The sequence below is a fragment of the Poecilia formosa genome, unplaced genomic scaffold, assembly GCF_000485575.1.
Source record: "Poecilia formosa unplaced genomic scaffold, Poecilia_formosa-5.1.2 Scaffold214, whole genome shotgun sequence".
In the NCBI taxonomy this organism is placed as follows: Eukaryota; Metazoa; Chordata; class Actinopteri; order Cyprinodontiformes; family Poeciliidae; genus Poecilia; species Poecilia formosa.
In genome coordinates, this window is record NW_006800153.1 from 824,481 (window position 1) to 848,434 (window position 23,954).

The following is a 23,954-nucleotide window of genomic DNA, read 5'->3' on the forward strand; positions in this document are numbered from 1 at the left end:
CCATTCATTTCTACAGCCTAAACCTTACCTTTACCCTTTTCCTAACCATCACATACCTAACCCTGACCCAAAAACAGGGTTTCCCCTTGTGGGGACCAGGCTCCAGTCCCCACAAGGAGCAATTGGTCCCCACAACGTAGTATATGTCAGGAAAATCGTCCCCACAAGGTATTATAAACAAACGCACACACACACACGCACACACACACACACACACACAAACACACACACACACACACACACACACTACCCCCAACAAACACATGAGGGAGGGGGAAGGACACAGAGCCGCATCTTTGAGTTTTTGTTGTGAGAAAGGTAAAAACTTAAGTGGAGGTGAAAAGACACCTGTTGCTCAGACTCAGACTGATTGTGTTTATTAAATCATTGAAAATCATTGATAAACACAATGATAAAGTTGGCCATTATTTAAAAAAGGATTATGTTTTCCTTCTGTAAATTCACTGATTTTACCTGAGGATTTTTCAGATATTACTCTTCTCTGAAGCCCTTCTTCTCCCACCAGCTGCCGTTTAGTCTGTGTTTGAAAGCCCTCCTGCGCAGAAAAAGACAAAGTTAACAGTCTTTTTTCCTTCCTCTTGTTCAATGACACTGTGACACCTCACTGCTGCAAGTTTACCCAGCCTATGTAAGCAGTCCAACATCACATTAATCTCTATGCTGCTTTGTGTTCCCCAGGGCTGCCCGCGGGAAGGACGGTGACAGCACAGTGGGTTTCTCAAGGTCGAAGCAGGAGGGCGGCACAGAACAAGACACAGGTCAAAATCTCTGCTGATTTCTCAATAACCTTTGCTACCAGAACATATCAGTATGATTCATGTCAATATTTTAATTCCTCATAATTTGTTAGAGAAGTCTGACTGCTGGAAGAGTCCAAATTTGTCTGCCGTCTGTAGACTCTGGGGTGCAGATTCTATCTTGCAGATGGATGTTTTTGCATTTTTTCTGCTGCCTCAGCAGGGGTGGGAGCAAAGAAACAATGTTGAGGCATCCATAGCACATTTTCACTCCAAACATGCATCCATATTTGTCTTTTTTGGATTTTGCAACTTGAATATTTACTCACAGCTCAAGAACTTCAGAAGAACTTGCTTGTTTTCCAGCCCAGTCTTTCTCACACTGCGGTGTTAGACAAATGAAGGACGTCTTTTTTCCTGTCCTTCTGTTCTGGTGTCCTGAGGGGATGCATGACTTCTGTGTGATTGGAGATATGGAGGTTTTTTTGTTTTCTGCATTTTAATTGCCTTCTACTCCAAAGCCTTTTCTCTGGTCCCTATGCAGCTGTGGGTGAACACACACACGCATACACGCACACACATTCACACACACAACATTATAGATGCAGGTGTAAAGATGAGCTAGTGTGGCTTTTAAATAAAGTGGGAAGGAGTTTACAAAGTGTGCACAATGGAGCAGCTGCATTCACTTAGTGTCACGTTTTTATGTTACCAAACTACTTTCCTCTATAAACACTGATTGAAATGCTGGCAGACATTCTTCTGAGTCTTTTTTCTTCTATCTTTTTCCCAGTCCAAACTTAATTGTTGGAACAAGTTTCTTATTTCAAAAATCTTTTTGATTAATTGATATTCAGGGCTACATTATCAAATAATTTTTCAATTAGTTGATGTATTTAAACAACTATTTCCATCCAAAAACACTATTTTATATTTTTTTCTTTATTTGTTATATTAAACATTCCAGTTAATCAATTACCACAAAATGAGTGACAGATTTGCACATCAAAATACAAAAAATATGCAAAAACAGCCTCTTCAAGATAAATAAAATTGAGTTTTTCTGTTTATGTATTTATAAATAAACTCTGCGTGTTCAGGATGTTAAATATGATGAAATTGAATTGAAAGTGATGAAAAGGTTTCAGTTTCGTTATGAGTAGAAATCCAAAAGAAAGGAGAATGCTCTTATTGGCCCTTCAGTTGAAATAACAATAACTAACATTTCCATGTAAGTTACAGATGACTTTTATTTAATAACTAGAATAGAATAGATATATTCTTAATTGACTTACAATGGGGACATTTCTGTTTCTTTCTGAGATTGTTTTGAATTTTATTAACATTAAGTAATTATGTTAATTAATTATATTAAATATATTAACATTATTAATTATATTAACATTATTTGCTCAGTGAAGTTGAGTCCTGGACACTGGTGTGTCTGACATGCTGACTAACATGTAAATGTTTGGGCGTGAGAGGTTAAAATGGGTTGAAGTTAAACCATGTTGTTTCAGCCTTTTGCTTTACTTCTATAATTTTGATAAAAATCATCATAAAAGTATTTCCAGACATCTTTACCATAGGGAATAAGGCTGATTCTTCCTTAGTCTAATTGAAACGTGTCAGGAAAAGACATTTCTATGAAGTCCTTCATGTCATGCTTCATAATAACATGTGACTTGGTTTTAGACATCTATGTGCTTCTGACTGTATGCACAGCTGAGATGTGCATATAGTCAGAGTGAATGCTGGGAAGGATAAAATATAAATAAAATTTTTAAATTAGGTCTGGTGGGACTTCCTACATTCTGAAAATTATTTTGAGCATCACATAGGATGCATTATGCAGTGTGGATACTGGTTGGAACCAATTGCAGTTCAGATACCCCCTCATTTGAACTTAGTGCTTATAAATGTTCCACTAAAGAGAATAAAGCATCACTGACAGCTGTGGGTGGCCTAGCAACCAGTGACACTAGTATGTAAGGTTTTGGACACTTCAAGGTCAAAACCTAGAAATTCAAATTGCTTACTAACAGATTTGAAAAAAAAAAAAGTACTTACTCTTGATATTTATTTTTTTAATTTATAAAGGTACATTTGTGCTGAAAAGAAACATTTCCAATGCTATATTTAAAAGCAGAAGCAAAATTGCAGGCATAAATAGACTCAAATCGCTTAATTAATCATATTTATGAGATGCGATATGGAACAAATCTACAATTTTTTTTTATTGACGCATTGTATTTATGTATGTCAGATTTTCCACATTCTAAGAAAATCAAATTGTTCCTTAGGGCAATCCGATATGGCTATTGTGGATTAAGAACATAGAGAAACTTAGTAAACTATTAAAATGTTTATCTGGACTTACAGTAGACGGTATGTTTTACATTTAACCAGCAATATTCAACCTGAACATTATGATGAACCTTTGGCTTCTAACTCCAACCAGTCTACTCCCTGCAGCGTGGATGTCTTATTCTTCCCTGTAACTTCCTGTATTATCGCCCCCTAGTGTTAGCAGTAACGCATACTCACACTCACTTTTTCTCTGTATGCCCAGCTACATAAATGGATTTCATGAAATTTGTTTACAGATCCATAAGCAAAAACAGCTGCTTATGGATCTCATGTCCGGGACGGAAGGACAGACGATTTGTCATGTTTGTCACTCTGGGTCTTGTACACAAAGAGTCGTGTGAATTTATCCAAACATGAATGGAATTATGGCTCAGTGCCGTGCTGGACAGATGCTCCTGCTTGGCTTGACAGCTTCCTTGGCAAGGAGCAGAACGTTTGGGATGTGTTGGAGGAAGTGAGAGGAAAACAGAGGAGAAGGCCAGAGTTTGGAGAATGACACTGTCAGAGCTGTTGTTATTCTTATCCAGGTTCTGTGTTCAATGAGGAGAAAAAAAGCTCAGATTTTTGCCGTTTGTTCTGCTGCCACAGAAATGACAACTCTGACATAAGGCAGTATGGTTTTAGTGTTTGACCACTTTAATATCTTAGGAAAACATAGCTAAAATGTTATTACATTTGGACCAAATGCCTTTTAGAAAATGTTTCAAAGTAACACAATTACAGGAAAGTGACTTTATTCTGTTTATTCTAACTCTGTTAGAGACTAAAAACACTAAAAATATTACCTTCATCTAAAGAATTTCAGAGATAATTTTACAGCCATTTTTTTGCTGTTTTAATTTGCTTCTCATAACCGTTGGTCTGACATGTGGGGGTCAGAGGAATGTGAGGCGCTATGGGATGAAGCTGAACCTCAACCACAGCAGCACATGAGGTCATTGTTAGTTCATCCACTTGTTCATCATTTGCTGACAGGCAGGAGAGGCCGTGTAATAGACGGTGATCACTGAAGGCATCTGACTACCTCTTGTGCATTTTGATACTTACTGAGGAACATAAATATGGAAACAACTCAGTCATTGTTGGTGAATCACGTGGGATTGATGTTAGAATGCATTCTAATGTACTGGACCAGTGGTCTTGAAAACAATAGGGAAAATGGTGTTAAAAACATGTGCCTCTTTGTGATGAGCTGTGCCTCTCTTAGTTTGGGCTCCTCTAAAGGCGCCACACTGATCCCAAACAGATCACCCATACTTTCTCTAAATAAAACAAATGTCACACAAGAACACTGGTCAGTTTTAACTGACTTTCCAATTCTATGCATTAACCTAGGTCTAAACATTTTTTTCATCACCAAAACCTTCAGAGCTAAACTGTACCTATCAGGTATATAAACCCAGTTCCAGTAGCTAAACAGTGAAAGGTTTACAAATTTAACATACACCACACAAACCTTTCTCAGGAACACATGTCATTTCACAGTTAATGTCATAGGGTGGTGTGGTAGGTGGTGAGGAGAGACGCCGAGACCCAGGTTATAGTGATGAGTTTAATGATGAGCTCACAGTCCGGAAAACAGGCAGCACGGCAGAGAAGCAAACAGCTAATACCGGTAGCACTGACAAAGACTGAAATTGCAAGCTAGGCTAACCAGGACTTAGCAGTTCCACTGGAGAGCTTCGACCTAACAGACAGCAACACAAGACAGCAATTGACAAGGAGGAACACAGACAACAGGTGGGTTTAAATACACACGGGGTAATTAAGGGAATGAGACACACCTGGGAAACAATCAACGGGGAAGACGCAGAGACAGACTCACGGAACAGGACTACACAGAAAAACTCACAAACAAACACACAGAAACACGGATCGTGACAGTTAATAATAATAATGTAAAGTTTCTGTTTTTTCAAACATCTCTCATCAGCTTCAGCTCTGACAGTTCTGTCTCTTAATAATCGACATTGGACCAGCTAGAACACATCAGACATCCACTGACTCAACATGGTGTGGAGTGGTCTTTGTTGCTAAATGGTCTTTGTCTGGAAACCTAGCTCCACTAAATATAGCGTCAAAGTTGGCAACAGTGAGATGACTATTGTGAAGCACACACAAAAATGAGATGGTAGCTGATTTTCAGACCTTTGAGAAGGAAGATAAGATTGGTTTCTCATGTAAGTATCAGCCGATCTACCCAAAGTAACGAACTCTGGACTGATTTATCGACCCATATTAGTATTTTTAAGCAAATAGAATAATCTCAAAGAGGTAAACTCTTCTTAGTGACCACATACAATTAGAGTATATGTTTTCCCTGATACAAAATCACAGTTGCCTTGCCTTGCCTTGCAGCAAGAAGGTTCTGGGTTTGATTCCTGGCCTGTGGTCTTTCTGCATAGAGTTTGCATGTTCTCCCTGTGCATGTGTGGGTTCTCTCAGGGTACTCTGGCTTCCTCTCACAGTCAAAAAACATGACTGTCAGGTTAATTGTTTTCTCTATATTCTCTACATTCAAAATGGACGGATAGACAAAATAACAGTCAGATACCATGTAAAAATAACTTTTACATTTTTATGCAACTGAAAAGCTTTTGTCTCATTTTAGTTCATTTTAAATAAGTGATTTCTTATAATGTTAGACTGAAACTATTTTATTCTTTTTTATTTATGTTCTGGGGATCATTTGGTCCACTGTGGTGGGAGAGTAAATAATCATTTTTGATTCATCTATGTAAGACATGGGTCAGTTGGTTAAACTCAATAATCTGAATGTTAATTAATGACTTAATTGGAATTTGAAAAAACAGTTTATAGTGAACAAATGGGGTCACTATACAAACATTACGTTAAAACCATGTTATGTGGTTCTACCTAGAGATAGAATTAAAAGAGCTGATCGTAAAGCAAGAGACCATCGACATAGTTCCACCAAAGCGTCTCATAATTATTACATCAATAATAGATTTATAATTGCATGGCAGCTTTATGGCTCATATTGGAATTGAATCAGGAAGACTGCAGATCCCTTCCCACAGTGAACACCTTGAACACACTGACACTTCACCACTGCAATAGGGAATATGCAGTAATTTAACTCATCAGCTAACTGTCTATTTGAAGCAATTTTAAAGTGTTTTTTATTCATTTTCATAATTACCCTCAGAAAACTCCCTCCAGCCTAGGTCCAAAGTGTTGTTGATTTTTAAAACCTTTAAAGAAACTAATTTGTTAAAACATTTGCTCAGTTCACATGCTCTTTGTAATTATGCCCACTTAAAAATCAGTCTGTGTAATGGCTGAGTTATACTCCATGTTCTACAAATAAAACAAGGAAAATGACAAAGCTCATGCTGCCAATTCCTTAAAAGTGTTAATATCCTGGCTTCTTCAAACCCTCACAAAGGGAATTCAGTTTCCAAGAAGTTCACTTACTGTAAATGAAAGAAAAGCTCTACTCTGTTATTAGTTAGAACAGCCTCAAAAGTTTAAATGATTCACACAGAAACTTAAAAATATTGAAGTAATGAACTCATCAGGGTTATTGATGGTGCCAGTGTTATGAAGTAGGGGATGGAGATAGAGTATCAAAATGATATGATATTTCAGGAAACAACTGTTTTAACATTTTTATGACCATTTAGCAAAAAGTTACATTATTCTAATAATACATTTGCTTAAATTATTAATTTATAAATGAATAAATAAAGCTGGTAACACAAGCAACATTGTCAACCACCAAGTATTAGATGTATACTGAACAAAAATATAAATGCCCCATGTCAAATATTGTTGCCATGTGGAGTTAACAACTGTAAATGGGCATTTGCTGACATTTTATTATACAAAAGTAATATTTATCTTGATTTGTGTATAATTTTTAATCCAACCTGCTGTCAGAGAGCATTACTAAGTGAGTTGTCTTTTTACTCAGTGCATTTGCTCAGTTCACATGCTCTTTGTAATTATGCCCACTTAAAAATCAGTGGGCATAATCACCCACTGGACATGTCCAGTGGGTGATCAGACAAAATGAGCAACACCTGGACAATCCTTGACCGGGGAAAATAAAACGCCACATTTTGAGTTTCTCTATATATTGCGTAACCCATTTGAGTTACGCAATATATGAACATTTGAACATTTTACGAACATTTGTTCATAAAACTCTTATATTTGACATGGGGCATTTATAGTTTTGTTCAGTGTATTTAGTAGCAGAGGCATTTAGAATCTATCACATTGTCAGCAGAAGAATAACATTCAGTCAAGGTCGGGACAGACAATAACAGAAGCTCAATGTTTATTGAGAATCAGAAAATGATAACAATGACAAGGTGAGGCTTTGACATTCTGTATGTCAAACAAGCAGGTGAAGCAGGTGTATGATGGCATCTTCAACTCCAACTCCAGGATATAAGCAATCTACAGCATATGTGCTTGATTCTTTACCTTGGACTCTCTCAAGGACCTTCATGGTGTGAGATATCACAGCAACAAGTTTTTCTGCTTGCATTTGTTGATGTTGTTGTAATTTTATGCTGTCGAATCTTCAAACCATTCAACAAAAGTATGTTTTTTTCTGAAGGCTTACTGCTCGTGCTTTCTTCATGTCTGAAAATGTTCCTGTATTTAAGAGACAGATTTATGGAAGTCTCATACCTGCCTTGAAATGAGGAGCAGACTCATTTCACTGACTCAGTGAAATGAGCAGTCCGCTGACTCAGTGGACTGCCAGCTGGGCTTCAGCCTAAATGCTGAGAGAAGACACTGTTGTGGTTCTTTTTCTGAGCTCTGATTCATATGTGACATAATGTCAATAGTCTTTGTTGGAATTGTCTTTATTATATAAAACTCTGACCATCTATTTTTATAAAGTTTTCTGGAAAAGTTGATTGATTGCTTTCTAGAGTCAACGTACATGATGGTTTAAAAAGGTTACAGGTCCTCAACATTTTTCATCTTAGTGTTCCAAGGACTTAAAGGACTGTTCAAAGCTAATGTTTTTGCTGCAAAACAAATATAAACGAACAGGTAAAAGTAAGATTAAAACCTATCTAGATACATTTTCTTTATCTAGATGCTGAATTTAAGCCAGATGCTGAAAACGCTCACAGGCTGTAGATTTCCTCATTAGCTTTTGTCCTGCTGTGTGTTTAGCTCGGCAGTGTTGCTGCTGTTTTACACAGCACTCAGCTGACAAGTGTTTAGCTGCCTCCATTTTCTCAACCTCTTTGTTACCAACGGGATGGGGTGGAGTCACATGACTACAGACTGTACACTTAGCATAGCATCTTAAAGCGACATTAGCATAACCTAACTGTACGCGGCCAAAAAAGACAAAAGGCCCATTCTTTTCATTTCTTTAAGAATACTGACATGGGCAAAAAGATCGGTTTATTACCCAGGCCTTTTCAAAATATATAAAACATTCCTGACTTCATTGCTAGATGCACAGACAATTCCAGGTTTACCTCTGCTCAAAACTTACAAGCTTTTGTTGATGACTAGTTCTAGGGAGATGAAGAAAAAGCAACACATGGAATTGTCCAGGTTAAGGAGGAATGCATTTCAGTGGTGTGAGACCAAAGATATGTGTGGTAAATTGCTTCTGCGATAATGAAGAGCTCTGTGGCCATTAAATAATTCAGATCTATAATTGTGTGACCTTCTTCATCACTGACCAACCAGGGTGAAGTGAAAATTGTTTGTTTCCAGGATTTAGCCAAATAATTAGTGCATCTTCAGGAAAAACAACATCACTATCGCCTTAATGCACAATATAACAATTCAGGCTTCTCATTCTGAAGCCAGTAAAAAAGCTGTAGGAGGGGAAAAAAAGGAAAGCCTGAGAGGAAACGTTTTCTCTCATTTGCATTCGTGCTACATGACGTGTTTATTTTTATTGTAGGTTGAATGTCCTACACATTTTATGCCATTCATGAGCGACATCCTCAGAATTTGATTGGCTGGGTTAGTGTGTGTGAAAAATCACAGCCCCTTCAGACACCAGGACTTCTTTGGTATTCCAACAACATCTGTTTCAATTTTTGTTTCATCTCCCTCAGCTCTCATCCCACAGCCCTAGCTTGTTGTCCAGCCCAGCTCAGTTACAGGTCTGGTCTATATATATGGTACCTGATTGTCTTCCAGGTTCTGTCACACTCCCACACTGCCTCAAACACATCTTTATGGATATTTAGTGCTGATTTTGAAGAATCTGTTGCTGTAGTGTTGCACTAAGCAAAAAAAATGTATATCACCAACATGTTTCCCTAGTTTTTTAAGCATTTCCATAAGACATATCATCTTTTAAGGCTTTATTGACTCTAGTGGCCTTTATTTGATAGTGAATTGGTGGGAAAGGGAGTAGTGAGAGAAGGGGAAAACATGTAGCAAAGATTGCAAGGCTGGGAATTGAACCTGCGACAGCCGCATCAAGGACTAAGGCCTCCATGTATGGGTTGTGCATAACCCCTGCGCCACCAGGACACCCTGAAGACATCTAATTTATAAGTAAAACAATATATGCAAGCAATAAATTGACCTTTTCTTCAAGGATGCACATTTGACAGATATGCTTTTATTGACTTGCATGTCCAGTCAGCAAACAGGTGTGATTTGGTGACCATCTGTTAACCAACAGCAGCAACAGTTTTATAACTGTGACCTTATGTTCTCTGTGCAGACACAGCTGACACATGTCAGCGTGGGAGGCTTCATGTTCTACAGCTTGCTGTTGAAACTTTCTTTTGGTGCCTCTGTCCTTCTGTTTGTCAGGAAAGTTCAAAGACTTGCGTTGGCCTCTTTCTTCTCGTCTGGTTTTTCTTTTTATCTTTCTGTCTTCTTAAAGTTTCACATCTTTTCTTTCTGTCTGCCTGGTGATTAGATTATTTCTCACCTCAGCAGCCCCCTTGAGTTGCCAATGACATTCACCCCAGCAAGAATGGGGAGACACACGCAGATGGAAGAAGCCTTTTCAGCCTTTATTCTCACAAGCTTCTGCATTTCCCCTTAGACGGTCCCTAACGGGGACCGTCTAAGGGGAATTGCTGCCCTGCATTGCTGATGCCAGCTCAAGCTCTCAAATATGATCTGATTTAATTGTAAATTATTTGTAACTTTCAATGAGAGTTACAAAAATTTGATACACATCAGAGTGTTTCAGATGTATGACAAATTGGCACAAGGTTTGCATGAAACATCCCGTGGAAAACAGTTTCATTTTGTGCCAGAAACATTCAGGTACTAAACCTAAACCAAATACCACCAAAACAACCAAAGTGTATAATAATTAGCAGCCATAATAAATGTTTTTCCCATCATTAGCAGGATTGAAAAAGACTTAAAATATATTTTAGATTCCTCCTGCTTGGATTTTTTTTTCTTGTGGTGATCATGAGTATTAAGGACAGTTTGATCACACATGTAAAGACTGTGTGCTTTTATAGGAACAGGGAAGCAATCTCAACAGTTTTATTTGTTGTGTCTTCTGGAACTGCACCTGCTGTTGATTGTTGATGATCCATTTATAATTCAAATATTTTATCCAGTAGTATGAGCATCCATTGTGCATGCATAAGGCTTACCACATTCATGCATGCCTTCAGTGTCCCTGCTTACAAATTGAAGACATGTTTAGTCAGATGAGATATTTTCATCTCAGATGGATGTGCTTTGATGATCTCTGCTGTACGGGATCCTAAACATCGAAATCAGTTTTCTCCAGGCAGGGCTATCACCACTGTTCAGATAATGTTCAAAACTCAAACAGAGTAAGCAAATGTACTTGATTTGTTTCAAAATCTTATCACTTGTTATTAAATTATATAGATGACTATTATTTGTAATACTCATGGTATTTCACTGACTCAGTCTATATTGCTGAGCAGCTGAGAGACATTCTGGGAAAATGTTCCTCTGTGTTGAACCTGAAGACATAGATATGAACCGAAATGATGTGTTTTGTTGTTGTGAATGCCTCCCATCCCTTGTCCCTGAGGGATGCTGTAAGGCTGCAGCTTTGCTATATTCAAAACATTGTTGCTAGGTTTGCTTCCATTATGTACATGTGGGAATGTTTTGCTCCTCTAAATGTATGTTTTGTTTGTTTAAAGCAAAGTCAGCAAAAAGCTTCTAATTGGGTACTAGTCTAATCTTCCCCATGCTGTATGCTGCTCATCTATCTAATACACATTTCTACAGAAGAAACAGAATCTTTCACATTCAGTGCATGCCTCAGTGCCAAATTATGGAAATCTAGTCTGTCCAGATGAAACAAAGATATTTGTTCTTCCAGGTTTGCTTAGGCAACAAAAAAGGCAAAAGACAAAGTGTTGTTGCACAACATCCTTATTTTTGCTTCCAAACAACCAAGAAACTAATGGAACATAAAAAGTTGTGCTTGAAAACTGGTTGGAGCAGTAGTTTTCCGATCTCTCTGAAGGATACTGATGGGCCTTTTCCACTGAAAGAGCTCTCATTCTTGAGTTGGTTTGGTTCAGTTGCCTTCGATCTTTGGTGCTTTATTGCCCATTTCCACTAGTTAGAGGAACCATTTCTACCTTGTCAACAGTGGGTGTTACACATCATAGTACCAAGATGTCGGCGCTGGCTGAGATGTGTACACGACTACTTTATTCACATATCTTCTTTTAATTGAAGAAGAGCCACAGACATTTCCACTCATCGTCAATACAGTGTTCTCTCTTTCTGCACACATCAGAGAGACTAATATCATAAAACAACGGAGAAGTTGATAACTGTGGTGGTGTTCTCACTAGGCGATAGTGGAGATGTCCCTGATTTTCAGCCCAAAATAAAATCAGCTGCTGAGTTTCCTCAATGGACCACTGTGGTTATTAGATGGTGGGGGGTTAAATCACTGGACAACACACACACTCACACCTAAGGACAATTTAAAGAAACCAACTAAATTAACAGTCATGCCTTTGGACAGTGGCAGGATGTCAGAGCACTCAGAGGGAACTCATGCAAGCACAGGGAGAACAAACAAGCTCCATGAAGAAAGACCCCAACCATGCAGGGCCAACCATGCTGCCCCATTGGTGACAACATACAGAGAATGTAGACATGCACAGCAAATTTGGAAGTGTCAGATTTCCAGTGCAAGTGTTGTATGTTAAAAATACAGTGTTAATTCAACAACATGAGTGTTAGAGAGTGTTAGTTTCCCTAACACTCACTAAAGAGTTCCAAAGTGTTAAACAAAAAGCAATCCAGTCCAGTTTTGATTTCTAAATTAACTCCAACAGTCTAACTCAACACTCAGTCTGGTGTTGATTTAGAAAACATCAGACAGTTCCTCCCACAATTGTAACATCACATCATCAGGGAAGGAGCAACAGAGAAGTTAGAGTAGAGTTGCAGCAGGGGATCCAAATGTTTTCTATAACATCTGATGAGAACTGTAATACAGAGCCCTCTCCTGTTAAACACTGTGTACAATACCCCAGTAGATAATATAGTAGGGTGCCTCATTGTTGACTCATGGTTGCTTAAAACCTTACCAGGTTGACTGATTTTAGTGACATAGTGAGTGTAAAATATTGAGTAAAATGTTGTGCCACATGACTGACTTTATTTTCACTCTTATATTTAACTTTATGACACACAAAACTACAAATGAATCGTCCTTATTGTCTCCAGGTGCCTTCGGGGTAAAGCTTATCACCAACGTCATCATCAGTCACTTGGCAATGAATGGCAAACTAGCTAGAGCATTTCTACGGATTACGTTAACATGTTTTGAATTTATGTTGTTTCATCATTAGTGACCAGTAGCCTGATGTTTCTGTTATTCTCTTGGTTTGTTGTACTTCATGTCAGATGGACTTCAAAATGACATAGTCGCTGTCTGTGATGATGAAACTTGTTAGCTCCGCTGTTGCGGGCATGTTGTAAAGTTAAATTATCATGAGCTTTATTATTGGGCCCGGTCATTAGCCCCGCCCCCCGGCCAACGCCCGCTTGTTCCGCTACTGCGTCACATGTTTGCTTGAGGAGTGGAGGCAGCAGTATAACGTCTTGTCTGGAGCTTATTATAACAAGATAAGTTCCATGTTAAAATGATCATGTTTTTGACTATTTTTTATGGAGACATTATTTTTCCGTTTACACAAGAGTATCGATTCATATACATAGCTGCTGTCAGTGCTGTTTGATGTTTTGAAATAAAAGTAAATTATTTTCTGCGAATTGTGCTGGTGTTTTTGTAGCATCTAATGTCTTAGATGCTCTAGGCTCTAGTGTAGCCTAGAGCTTTTTAATTGCTCTAGGCTACACTAGAGCAATTAAAAAGGTTTTAATTGCTCTAGTGGCTTTTATTTGGTAGTAAATTGACAAAAAAAGTGAGTAATGAGAGAAGGGGAAGACTGAGAAGCGAACCCACGACAGCCACATTGAAAACCAGAGCCTCCATATGTGGGCTGTGCTTAATCCCTGCACCAACAAAGCACACCCTGCCAGTAGTATTTCAAAACTCAGATTTCTATGTTAATATATACTTTATATTGTCAAAAGTTAACACTATGAACATGTTAATGTAACAACATTAACATGTTCATAGTTAATGTTGTTACATGTTAATGTAACAACATTAACACGTTCATAGTGTTAACTTTTGACAATATACACTAGTTGTTGGGTAGATTAACACTGAAGTATATTTGATTTCAACTACTGTGAGTATTCAACTCTATCACAAATAACACTTTCAAAAGTGTAACTTCTACACCATCCGGAGTGGACCAAAATAGACACTTTCAAAGTGTTGAATTTAACTCTCTAGGAGTTGATGGAACATTTCCAAATTTGCTGTGTGGATTTTGCTGAGTTCTTAGTATTTATGTTAGTAATTCACCCTTCAAAACACTTGGTAAAGGTGAATAAATGGCTTCTGCACAGACAATAGTTACCTCAGTGTTTTGACCTTTTGTTGTAGGAAAAACTATGTTTAATCAGTAATGGCAGGAAATGATGCGGGAGGCAGAGAATACCTCTGACAAGGTGACATCACAAGGAGATATATACTTCAGTATTTCAAACAAAAATTTCAACTGAAGCAAAAACTGGCAAAGTCAAGCATGTCATCAGCAAGCAAAATCAAACAGAAGATCAAAGGGAGAAGACATCACAGAAGTGTTTGCTCTTTGACTGACAGTGCGTCAGAAATCATTTCAGGATAACATTTGGCTCTAGGAATGAAAGATGCAAATTAGATGATTAGATTATGCAGATTATTCCTCTTTTCTCAGTCTGATGAGAGATGATGGATAAACTGGAAATTTGGCACCCAAATACACACATTTTTCTAATCTCATGTTGGTACTTTATATGGGGCAGGCATACTGCGTGTGTTGAAGTGAGATGGAAATGACCCCCTGTCCTTTCGGTTGTTAACTGATGGAGACACAGCTGTGGTGGAATTCTGTTTTCCTGCCTGACTGAAAACGAGATACTAAGCAGCGTTGGGGTGGCTCATCCCCAGGCTGCATCTGCTTCCTTCCTCATACCGCCATTGTTGAGCAATAACATTTTTAAGTCGTCTCCGTTAAACCACCATCTGGACATGCACTAATACCACAACTGGTCCAATCCACAAATGCCTCCCTTAATCATATTGACAGTTGAAGCACCTGTAACTCGTAGGCTACACTCATGCATTATTCTGGAAGGAATATTTGTAAAATCTGCACATCTCCATCATTAATCAGACTTGTCTGCAGCTGTGTGAACAATATTCTACAGTTTAAAACAATTACTTAAAGATCAGATGCTCACCCCTAACATCTGTTAGAAATATTGAAATTATTCAAGGTCATTGATATTTAGGCCTCAGACCATTGAGGGAACTTCAGCAAAAGAGAATATTCAGTCATTAGTTCAGCTGAGTAAGTAAATATTTTCAACTATGACCAAGAACACTCCCATGTAATAGAAGCATCATCTAGGTGTGTGTATGTGTGTGTGTGTGTGTGTTTGTGTATCTGCGTGTACACTCGTGTGTTAAATTAGCGCACAGCTCCTTCTCCTGTTACTGGTAAGCTTCTCACCAGTGTGTTGTCTCTGTGGTGCTTCATGTAGCTCTGATTGGTTTGCCTGGCAGGTTTATCTAACCAGATTTGTTCATTTTTGGGTAAATTATCCATTTTACATTTTAATGACTTGTCTTATTTCACTATGCGAGTATCTCTAACTTTGACTTTCACTTGCACCTCTTTTGACCCTGGTGATTGTTGCTGTTGTAGTAATTTTCCCTGCTTTGGAATAACTGGTTCAGTCAAAACTCTAGAAAGTTGTTAGCAAGTTTGATCTGACAAAACTGATCATGTCTTTGAGCTAAACTAGCTAAAGACGACAATCCTGACTCAGGAAGGTCTGTCTAATGCTGTGTTCCAGTTACCTTGGAAATCATAACTCTGAGTTGGGTTTGACATCACACCTGAAGTAACAAGGTTCCAGGTATCATAATCAGAGAAGTCGGGATTTAAACATGGCGAGACCCACGTAGACATTGTTCACAATACCTTTTGACCAACTTTGTTTTAAGCTTTACTTTTCATAAGCAAACATCTATTTAGAACTGTAGTCGCTAAAAGTAATTTAAACATTGCATGCACTCACTCAAGTGTGTCTTCTAAAATGAACATATTTCCACCACAGCTCACTGCTGTTGATGCGAGGAGCGGTCATATTAAAATGTCAAGCTGGCCATATAAGTCTTAACTGGGATAGTCAGAGTTGCTCCTTTCACAGTGGGAAGTCTGACTTGTGGGAATGTTCCAGTTGATTTTTCCAATTTCCCATTTCCAACTATAAATGTAATGCACCTTTAGTTTAATCCATCCATACATACATCCAAAAAAAGATAAAGATCTAAAGCCTGCAGGGGGAACTTTACATATCAGTTTTTCCAGGGAATATCTTGTCTTGCTTTTGTTTGATGTTACTCTCATGACTGCATCTCAGATACAGAAGATGATGGATGGATGAAAGAAATTTGAAGAGCTGAGTTGTCCTGAGTTTTTCTCTTTTGTCTAGACTTGATCTTAGATTTAAAGAACCTGGATTAAACCAATAATTGACATAGGATGCATAGCAAATTTGGAAGTGTTCCATCAACTCCTACAGAGTTAAATTCAACACTTTGAAAGTGTCTATATTGGTCCACTCTGGATGGTGTAGAAGTTACACTTTTGAAAGTGTTATTTGTGATAGAGTTGAATCAACACTCACAGTAGTTGAAATCAAACACACTTCAGTGTTAATCTACCCAACACTAGTGTATATTGTCAAAAGTTAACACTATGAATGTGTTAATGTAACACAGAACGGTGTAAAGTATGTATTAACATAGAAATCTGAGTTTTGAAATACTACTGGCAGGGTGTGCTGTGGTGGCACAGGGGTTAAGCACAACCCACATATGGAGGCTCTAGTTTTCAATGCGGCTGTTGTGGGTTTGCTTCCCAGTCTTCCCCTTCTCTCATTACTCACTTTTTTTGTCAATTTACTACCAAATAAAAGCAGCTAGAGTAATTAAAACCTTTTTTCCCCAGAAACTATTGGCCATCTTGGCCAAGAATGGCCATCAAGTGAACCTACAAAAACACCAGCACCAGTTGCAGAATATACACTACTTTTATTTCAAAACATTAAACAGCACTGACGGCAATATACAACAAAGATCATACATTCATGGTACTTTGCACTGAAGGTGAAGTATGCTTTGAAAGTTAATTGGAAGCAGCCATGGATGGTCTTGAGATCACTGATGGTGAAGTGTCTTTGGTGCTGCTCTTGTTTTTGCCAACATGAAGGAGGAAGACTTCCAGCCTGGAAGGAAAAACAAGAAATATAGCAGAAACATTAGGATAATAAATAAATATTTTAAAAAGTAGTGTGAGCAAAACTAATCAGACTCACCTGTGTGTGTCACTGTCATATTCATTCAAATTGCTCTGCCCACCTGGTTTACAAGATAAAGCATAAAAAAGCCAGAAATAATTACTAAAGAAATTAGTAATTATTAAATGAACAAACAAGAAGAGAATAATCTGATACAAGCTTTAAAGAAAAAGTCTCAGGGGTTTGCACACTGATGCTGATTTGCTCGAGTTGCAACATCCAATTTAACTCTTAGAGAAGCACAGTTCTCTAAGCCATTTGACACTTAGAGTCAAACATTTAGGCAGTTTTTAGATGTGCCACAGGTACAAAATACCAGAGTCAAATGGCTTAATTGCCTCCTCATTGTGTAGCTATGTTCTCCAGAGTCCTGCTAATCACCTAATTATTGTATTCAGGTGTGGTGCAGCAGCGGCACATCTAAATGTTGCAGGACAGTGGTCCTCCAGGACTGGAGTTTGACACCTGTGGCATAGATAAAGCCAATGGTCCAGCACAGCCCCCCCTCCACCCATTTTGCAGTCTACAGCCAAAAACTTAAAGAAAACGACCCTGCAGCTAAATAATGTTAATTCAAATGGCCTCCAGATTTTCCTGACAGTTTTAATGTTTGGTTAAGATAATAAACAGTCGTATATACCGTGATGTCCAAACAAATAAACGTACGTTAAGCGAACTATGTATATGAATCGATACTCTTGTGTAAACGGAAAAATAATGCCTCCATAAAAAATAGTCAAAAACATGATCATTTTAACATGGAACTTACCTTGTTATAATAAGCTCCAGACAAGACGTCATACTGCTGCCTCCACTCCTCAAGCAAACATGTGACGCAGTAGCGGAACAGGCCGGCATCGGCCAGGGGGCGGGGCTAATGACCAGGCCCAATAATAAACCTCATGATAATTTAACTTTACAACATGCCCGCAACAGCGGGCATGTTGTAAAGTTTAATCACCACAGACAGCGACTATGTCATTTTGAAGTCCATCTGACATGAAGTACAACAAACCAAGAGAAGAACAGAAACATCAGGCTACTGGTCACTAATGATGAAACAACATAAATTCAAAACATGTTAACGTAATCCGTAGAAATGCTCTAGCTAGTTTGCCATTTGTTGCCAAGTGACTGATGAGGACGTTGGTGACAAGCTTTACCCAGAATGCACCTGGAGACAATAAGGACGATTCATTTGTAGTTTTGTGTGTCATAAAGTTAAATATAAGAGTGAAAATAAAGCCAGTCATGTGGCACAACATTTTATTCAATATTTTACACCCACTATGTCACTAAAATCAGTCAGTCTGGTAAGGTTTTAAGCAACCACGAGTCAACAATGAGGCACCCTACTATACTACCTACTGGGGTATTATACACAGTTTTTAACAGGAAAGTGCTCTCTATTACAGTTCTCATCAGATGTTATAGAAAACATTTGGATCCCTGAAGGCATGTTCTGCCTCACATGTGGGACCTCTGTATGTCTATGCCAGGTTCCTGCTGCAGCCCTTCTCTATCTTGTCTGTTGCTCTTTCTCTGATGATGTGATGTCACAAATATGTTACAATTGTGGGAGGAACTGTCTGATGTTGATTTCTAAATCACTCAGTCTGATGTTTCTAAATCAACACTAGACTGAGTGTTGAGTTAGACTGTTGGAGTTAATTTAGAAATCATGTAGTTGAAGTAACACTGTATTTTTAACATACAACACTTGCACTGGAAATATGACACTTCTGAATTTGCTGTGTGTGGATTCATTCTACCATAACTGTGAAACAGTTAGACACTAAGCTGAGCAGAGATGTCAACATCTCAAATGTTGAGATGTCAAAGGGGAGGCACTGTCTTTAAGGAAGAGGCATACAGAATGATGATTTGTAGGGGAGGAAAGCAGCTAACTGGAAGAGACAATAAACAGAGATAAAAAAGAAAACAGTGCAAATGGTGACTACTTTCAAGTAGGTGTTATGACTCTTTCCAGAGTGTACTTGGCTGTTGCTCAATGACTAATGGCACCATCATCAAATTTTAGTACATGGCATGAACTAATGAATAAATCTGGACCTGTCAGGTGGAACCTGGCCCTTTTAAAATATAAATATTGAAATCAGCCTTTGGAACTTACTCACTTCTTATCTGAAAATATCCAACAATACGTCCCCAGAGAATAGAGAAAAACAAAGAAGGTGCTTTTCTATTTATAACTTGTCAAAAGTAAAAAGCATAACTTTGATATCTTAAGACAAGCTATTTAATACTATTATTTATTTTTGGCTGCACATGCACCTCTCCATCCAGTGAAGAACTAAAAAAAAGCTTCAAGAATGAAAGGGTTTATAGTTTAAATATGTGGTGACAGGTAGGGAAGAGAGACGTCAACAAATGTATTTCTAAGGCAAAAAACAGAGGTTGGATTAATCCTCAGGAAGCCTTATTTTGATGACAGCAGGTTGAGCTTTGTGAAACATGGAGGAAGGATGCTGTCAGGGTGTCATTGATCAGGCTCTCTTTGGAATACAGAGACATCTTGGACAATACTCAAGGAGATGTCTATTGAGATTTGTGAGTAATATTTCAAGCAAACATTTCCAGTTTGAATTTTAACCAAATGCCAACATGAACACAATCTATTTGTCGTGATCCTGTGGTGCTTGGGTCCTACTTTCCTTCTGTATTTGCATTTTTCTCATTTCCTTGTTGTTATTGTCATCTTTAGCTCCTCACTCTAATCCACATGTAAAACAAATATATTTTTATTAGTTTTGGCCTTGTATCCACTTGAAAATTCAAGTGGATACAAGTGGATAGTATCACATCATCACAGTGAAATTCTGTTCAAAGTTTTTACTAAAAAAAAAAAACTTTAGTAAAAGTTTTAGTAAATACTGTATTTTGCGTGTGTAATTGGAAAAATGAGAATTATGTTTCTGTCACAAATAATGCACCAATATATCCACATTCATGCTTGGACATGATTCTTAATCAACATCAACTTGTGTTTTAATAACTTTACATTTCAATATGCTATTTAAATGTATTTTTTTGTTGTGTATCATGTGTTTTCTATGTCTCTGAGGAACCTGAATCTGTTTAATACACTGAACAAAAATATAAACGCCTCAGGTCAAATATAAGAGTTTTATGAACATTTGGGTTACGCAATATATAGAGAAACTCAAAGTATATTTTCAGTAATTACTGATCTTCATATCTGCATTGATAACATTGTGGTCTGGCCATTTATAGCAGATTAACAGACCTTTGAACATGATAGGGGTCAGGTTGAGGAATTTGATTTTGTCCAAGTTGGCTTCTCATAGGTTACGGACAGTCTGAAGTGTGATGCGTCTGTTGTGCAGACCAATAGTCTCAGCTGTGTGTGTCGCTGGTCTTAGCCAATCCTGCAGATGGATGAGCCAGTTGTAGCGATCTTGTGCTGGCGTGGTCACATGTGGCCGACAAGGATGAGGTCGATTTGCAGTAGTGCCAGTCTGTTGGAAACAAACTCTTACACGGCTTGTTTAATGGACATTAAGCCATGCAGCTACTGCTCTGGTGGACATCCCTGCATCCAACATGCCACTGGCTTGCTCCTGCATAACTTGCAACATTTGAGGCATTATGACTTGTGACATAATTTGACATTTTAGGGTGGCCTTTTATTGTCCCCAGTGCAAGGATTGTCCAATTGTTGCTCATTTTGTCTGATCACCTACTGGTCATGTCCCACCCATTCACTGAGTAAAATCACAACTCACTGCGTAATGCTCTCCGACAACAAGTTGGATTAAAAATTATACACAAATCAAGAAAAATATTACTTTTGTATAATAAAATGTCAGCAAATGCTCATTTACAGTTATTAACTCCATATGGCAACGCAACAACATTTGACATGGAGCATTTATATTTCTGTTCAGCATAAATAAATCTATACATCTGTCTAAGCAAATGAACCTCCTGAGGACTGTTTCACAAAAGTAAGTTTAGGAAATCCAGGATGAGATAAAGCCAGGCTTGACATAGCGCCATCAGTTCATCCTGGCTTTATCTGTTTCAGTCACACTCAGGAAATGTGACTGTGTTGAGCCAGGTTTAAGTAAATCAGGTGAATGCACATCCACAGATTTCTCCAACAGACCATGAGATTGATCAAAGTCACTGATGCTACACTAGATAAATTGCATACTCCATACCTCACACAAAACAAACAACATCTTTTATTGAGGATTATGAGGAAGAGAAGCACATCATATCAAAGAAAGAAAAATTTTCTATTAAATGCATAGTTCGCCTAAAACATACATTTCCAAACCATTCTTAAATAAAAAAAAATGTTATAATCATATGTGTTAATTTCTCAAATAAACAACTTTAACCTAATAAATTAACTGTAGAAGTCAGTATTAAAACATTTTGAACCTGACAGTGGATTTATTCATGTTACTCTTTTCTGTTCCACATCTTATCTATATTTATACAGAACAAACATGACAACAAGTCAAAATTAAATATAAGATCATCTGGGAAGTATGTGGATATAGTGTTGACTACAATGTGCAAATGACTTACTAATAACTTAGAAGATACAAGATGTATATCATCTTTAAATAATTTTACTTATGGTTAACTTCATGTTGAGTTGTGATGCTTTTGTTTTGAAGGGAGAATTTCTTGTTTAACTGTTTAACTGGTGAAGGCATCTTAATGACAATGAAAAGACAGAAAATAAATTAATTATAGATACAACAGGTATGCATCATGTAAATAAATCCTTGTTTTAAATGTGTGATTTAAACTGTATTTGTTTAATTATGCCAAAAATAAAGTCAGAAGTAAAAGTTATTTTAAATTAAGTTGAAATGAATCAGTAAAGTTGTAAAGTATGCTACAACTAATATGGCTTGACTTGATTTGACTTGATTTTCTCTAATCCCCACAACACTCTCTATTAAAGGTTACTGTCAAACTAGAACAGCGGTCCTCAGAAACACAACCAAACTGTAACTGTCCATATGGGTCATTTTGGTCTGGAGCTGCACAGGATAAGTCGCCTTGGTAACTTATGTGTCAGTTCTTTTTAGAAATCAAATTGAGACTTAAATAAACCAAAAATAAATCCCAGTTTAATTTGCTACCCTGGTTTAATGAAACAGTCCTAATAGGAAGTTGTAATTTCCCATTAGGAATGAGAAATTGTGGTTGTTTGAAGCAAACTGATTGGCGGATTTAAGTTTTATATTTGTGCTACACCTATGCCACCCATAGGGTTTAAACCATGTTTAAAACTGCGCTCAGTTTCTAATCCCTAAATCTCTCAACACCTACTGGAAACTGTTCTAAGCAGCTTGCCCCAACCAAATGTGTAAAGCATTGAGGTTCTTTAACATTTCTGGTTGACAGCATTTTGTAAAATTCATATACTGGTACTGCTTAGTTAGGAGCCCTGTAGTGATAACATCTTCCAACTAGATATTCTTGGAGTCCACAGTTCTGTAGTGACTTTTTTACGACAGGAAATGAATAGCTTTTGGTTTTATATGGAGAATTCAAGAAGGGAGAAAACAAAAACGAAAATGTAAGGAAGAATAATGGAGATTGTTAGAGCAAACTGAGTTGGGGGTAATTACAAGTGGCCTCGCTTTCCTCAGAATGGATTAGATAGAGATTGATACAGTAACAGTACTTTCATTTCAGTTTCATTTCATCTGTCCGTGTGTGTACTCGTGTGTGTGTGTGTGTGTGTGTGCGTGTGTGTGTGTGCGTGCAGAGGGTTTCTGCCTTTTTTAATACATTTTCTGTATGAATGAGGATGTGCATATGGAAGTGCATTAATGGGTAAATGGTTTACAGGGAAGGTCTGTGGATAGGATACAGCAGAGAATCAATCATAGCAGTGAAATGAGGTGAGGAGAAAGATGGAAGCAGCACATTTGGCTGGAAGTCTGAGAGAAACAAAAAAAGCAGTTTAATTTTGGGATGGTGCTTTGTCAAAGGGGAGACAGTGGCAGAAAGCTGGATGGGGCTCGACTCTTCTGTGTTCACATGATATTTAGTGGAGAAGATGGGATTTATAAATGTAGGAGTTTCTTAGAGAAGGCATTTTGTACAGTTAATTTTTTATATATACATTTGGTTCAATGTTCGAAACCCTTGTAGCGATTTCCCTTTGTATGAAAGATGTGTCGTTACTGTTTCTTCCAAATTGAATTAGTCACCTGATTATATCTCAGAATATATGGCAGCAAAGTAAAACTGAAATAGCTACATTGTAGGAAATGTTCTCTGTGAGTAGCCCTCAGTGTTTAACATAAAATAGGATCATACACCATATGAGAAGTGATTGCTCAGTAGCAGGTTATCATGTGATAACCTTAAGGCTGTATATCTTGAAAATGTGTTATTTTAAAATAAGTGAAGAAAAAAAAACTTATATTACATTAAATTTAATGTTTGTTTAATTTATTCTAACAAATAAAACTACAACATTTTACTTTTTGTGGGGTTAAAGGTCAGGTTAGAAGTTAGCCCCCTTCTAACCTGGTGCTTTTGTCAACCACATGAATACACAAAACCAGAAAAAAAATCCATAAGCAACACCCCCCCCAACACAGTTTCTGTGTGGAATGGCGTTCTGCATAAATAATTTAAAATATTCCTGTTGTTGGAAAAAACATTCATCAGTGGATGGAGCCTTTAGACCCAATTCATTGCTTAAATGAATTGGGTCATTTTATCAGTTATTGGGGCCTGCCATAGCAATGCATAGGGAGAGCAAGTCAGTCACTGTCAGTCACTCCATGCATTTTTTTTCATTTCGGACCGTGAGTAAGAACCACATGTGCAAAGCTTATAGTCGTCAGTCTTGGACTGAATTTCATTGTG

At 37.7% G+C, this 23,954-nt stretch overlaps 1 protein-coding gene across 1 annotated transcript in view; it reads left to right on the plus strand.

Annotated features, from left to right (window-relative positions):
• The window catches only part of adam19a (ADAM metallopeptidase domain 19a), a 167,758-nt gene that overhangs the window by 24,488 nt on the left and 119,316 nt on the right, over window positions 1-23,954 (plus strand). The window contains exon 2 of the mRNA XM_007567888.2: window positions 700-779. Coding sequence (XP_007567950.1) covers window positions 700-779 — 80 coding nt within the window. The remainder of the gene's footprint in view (window positions 1-699; window positions 780-23,954) is intronic.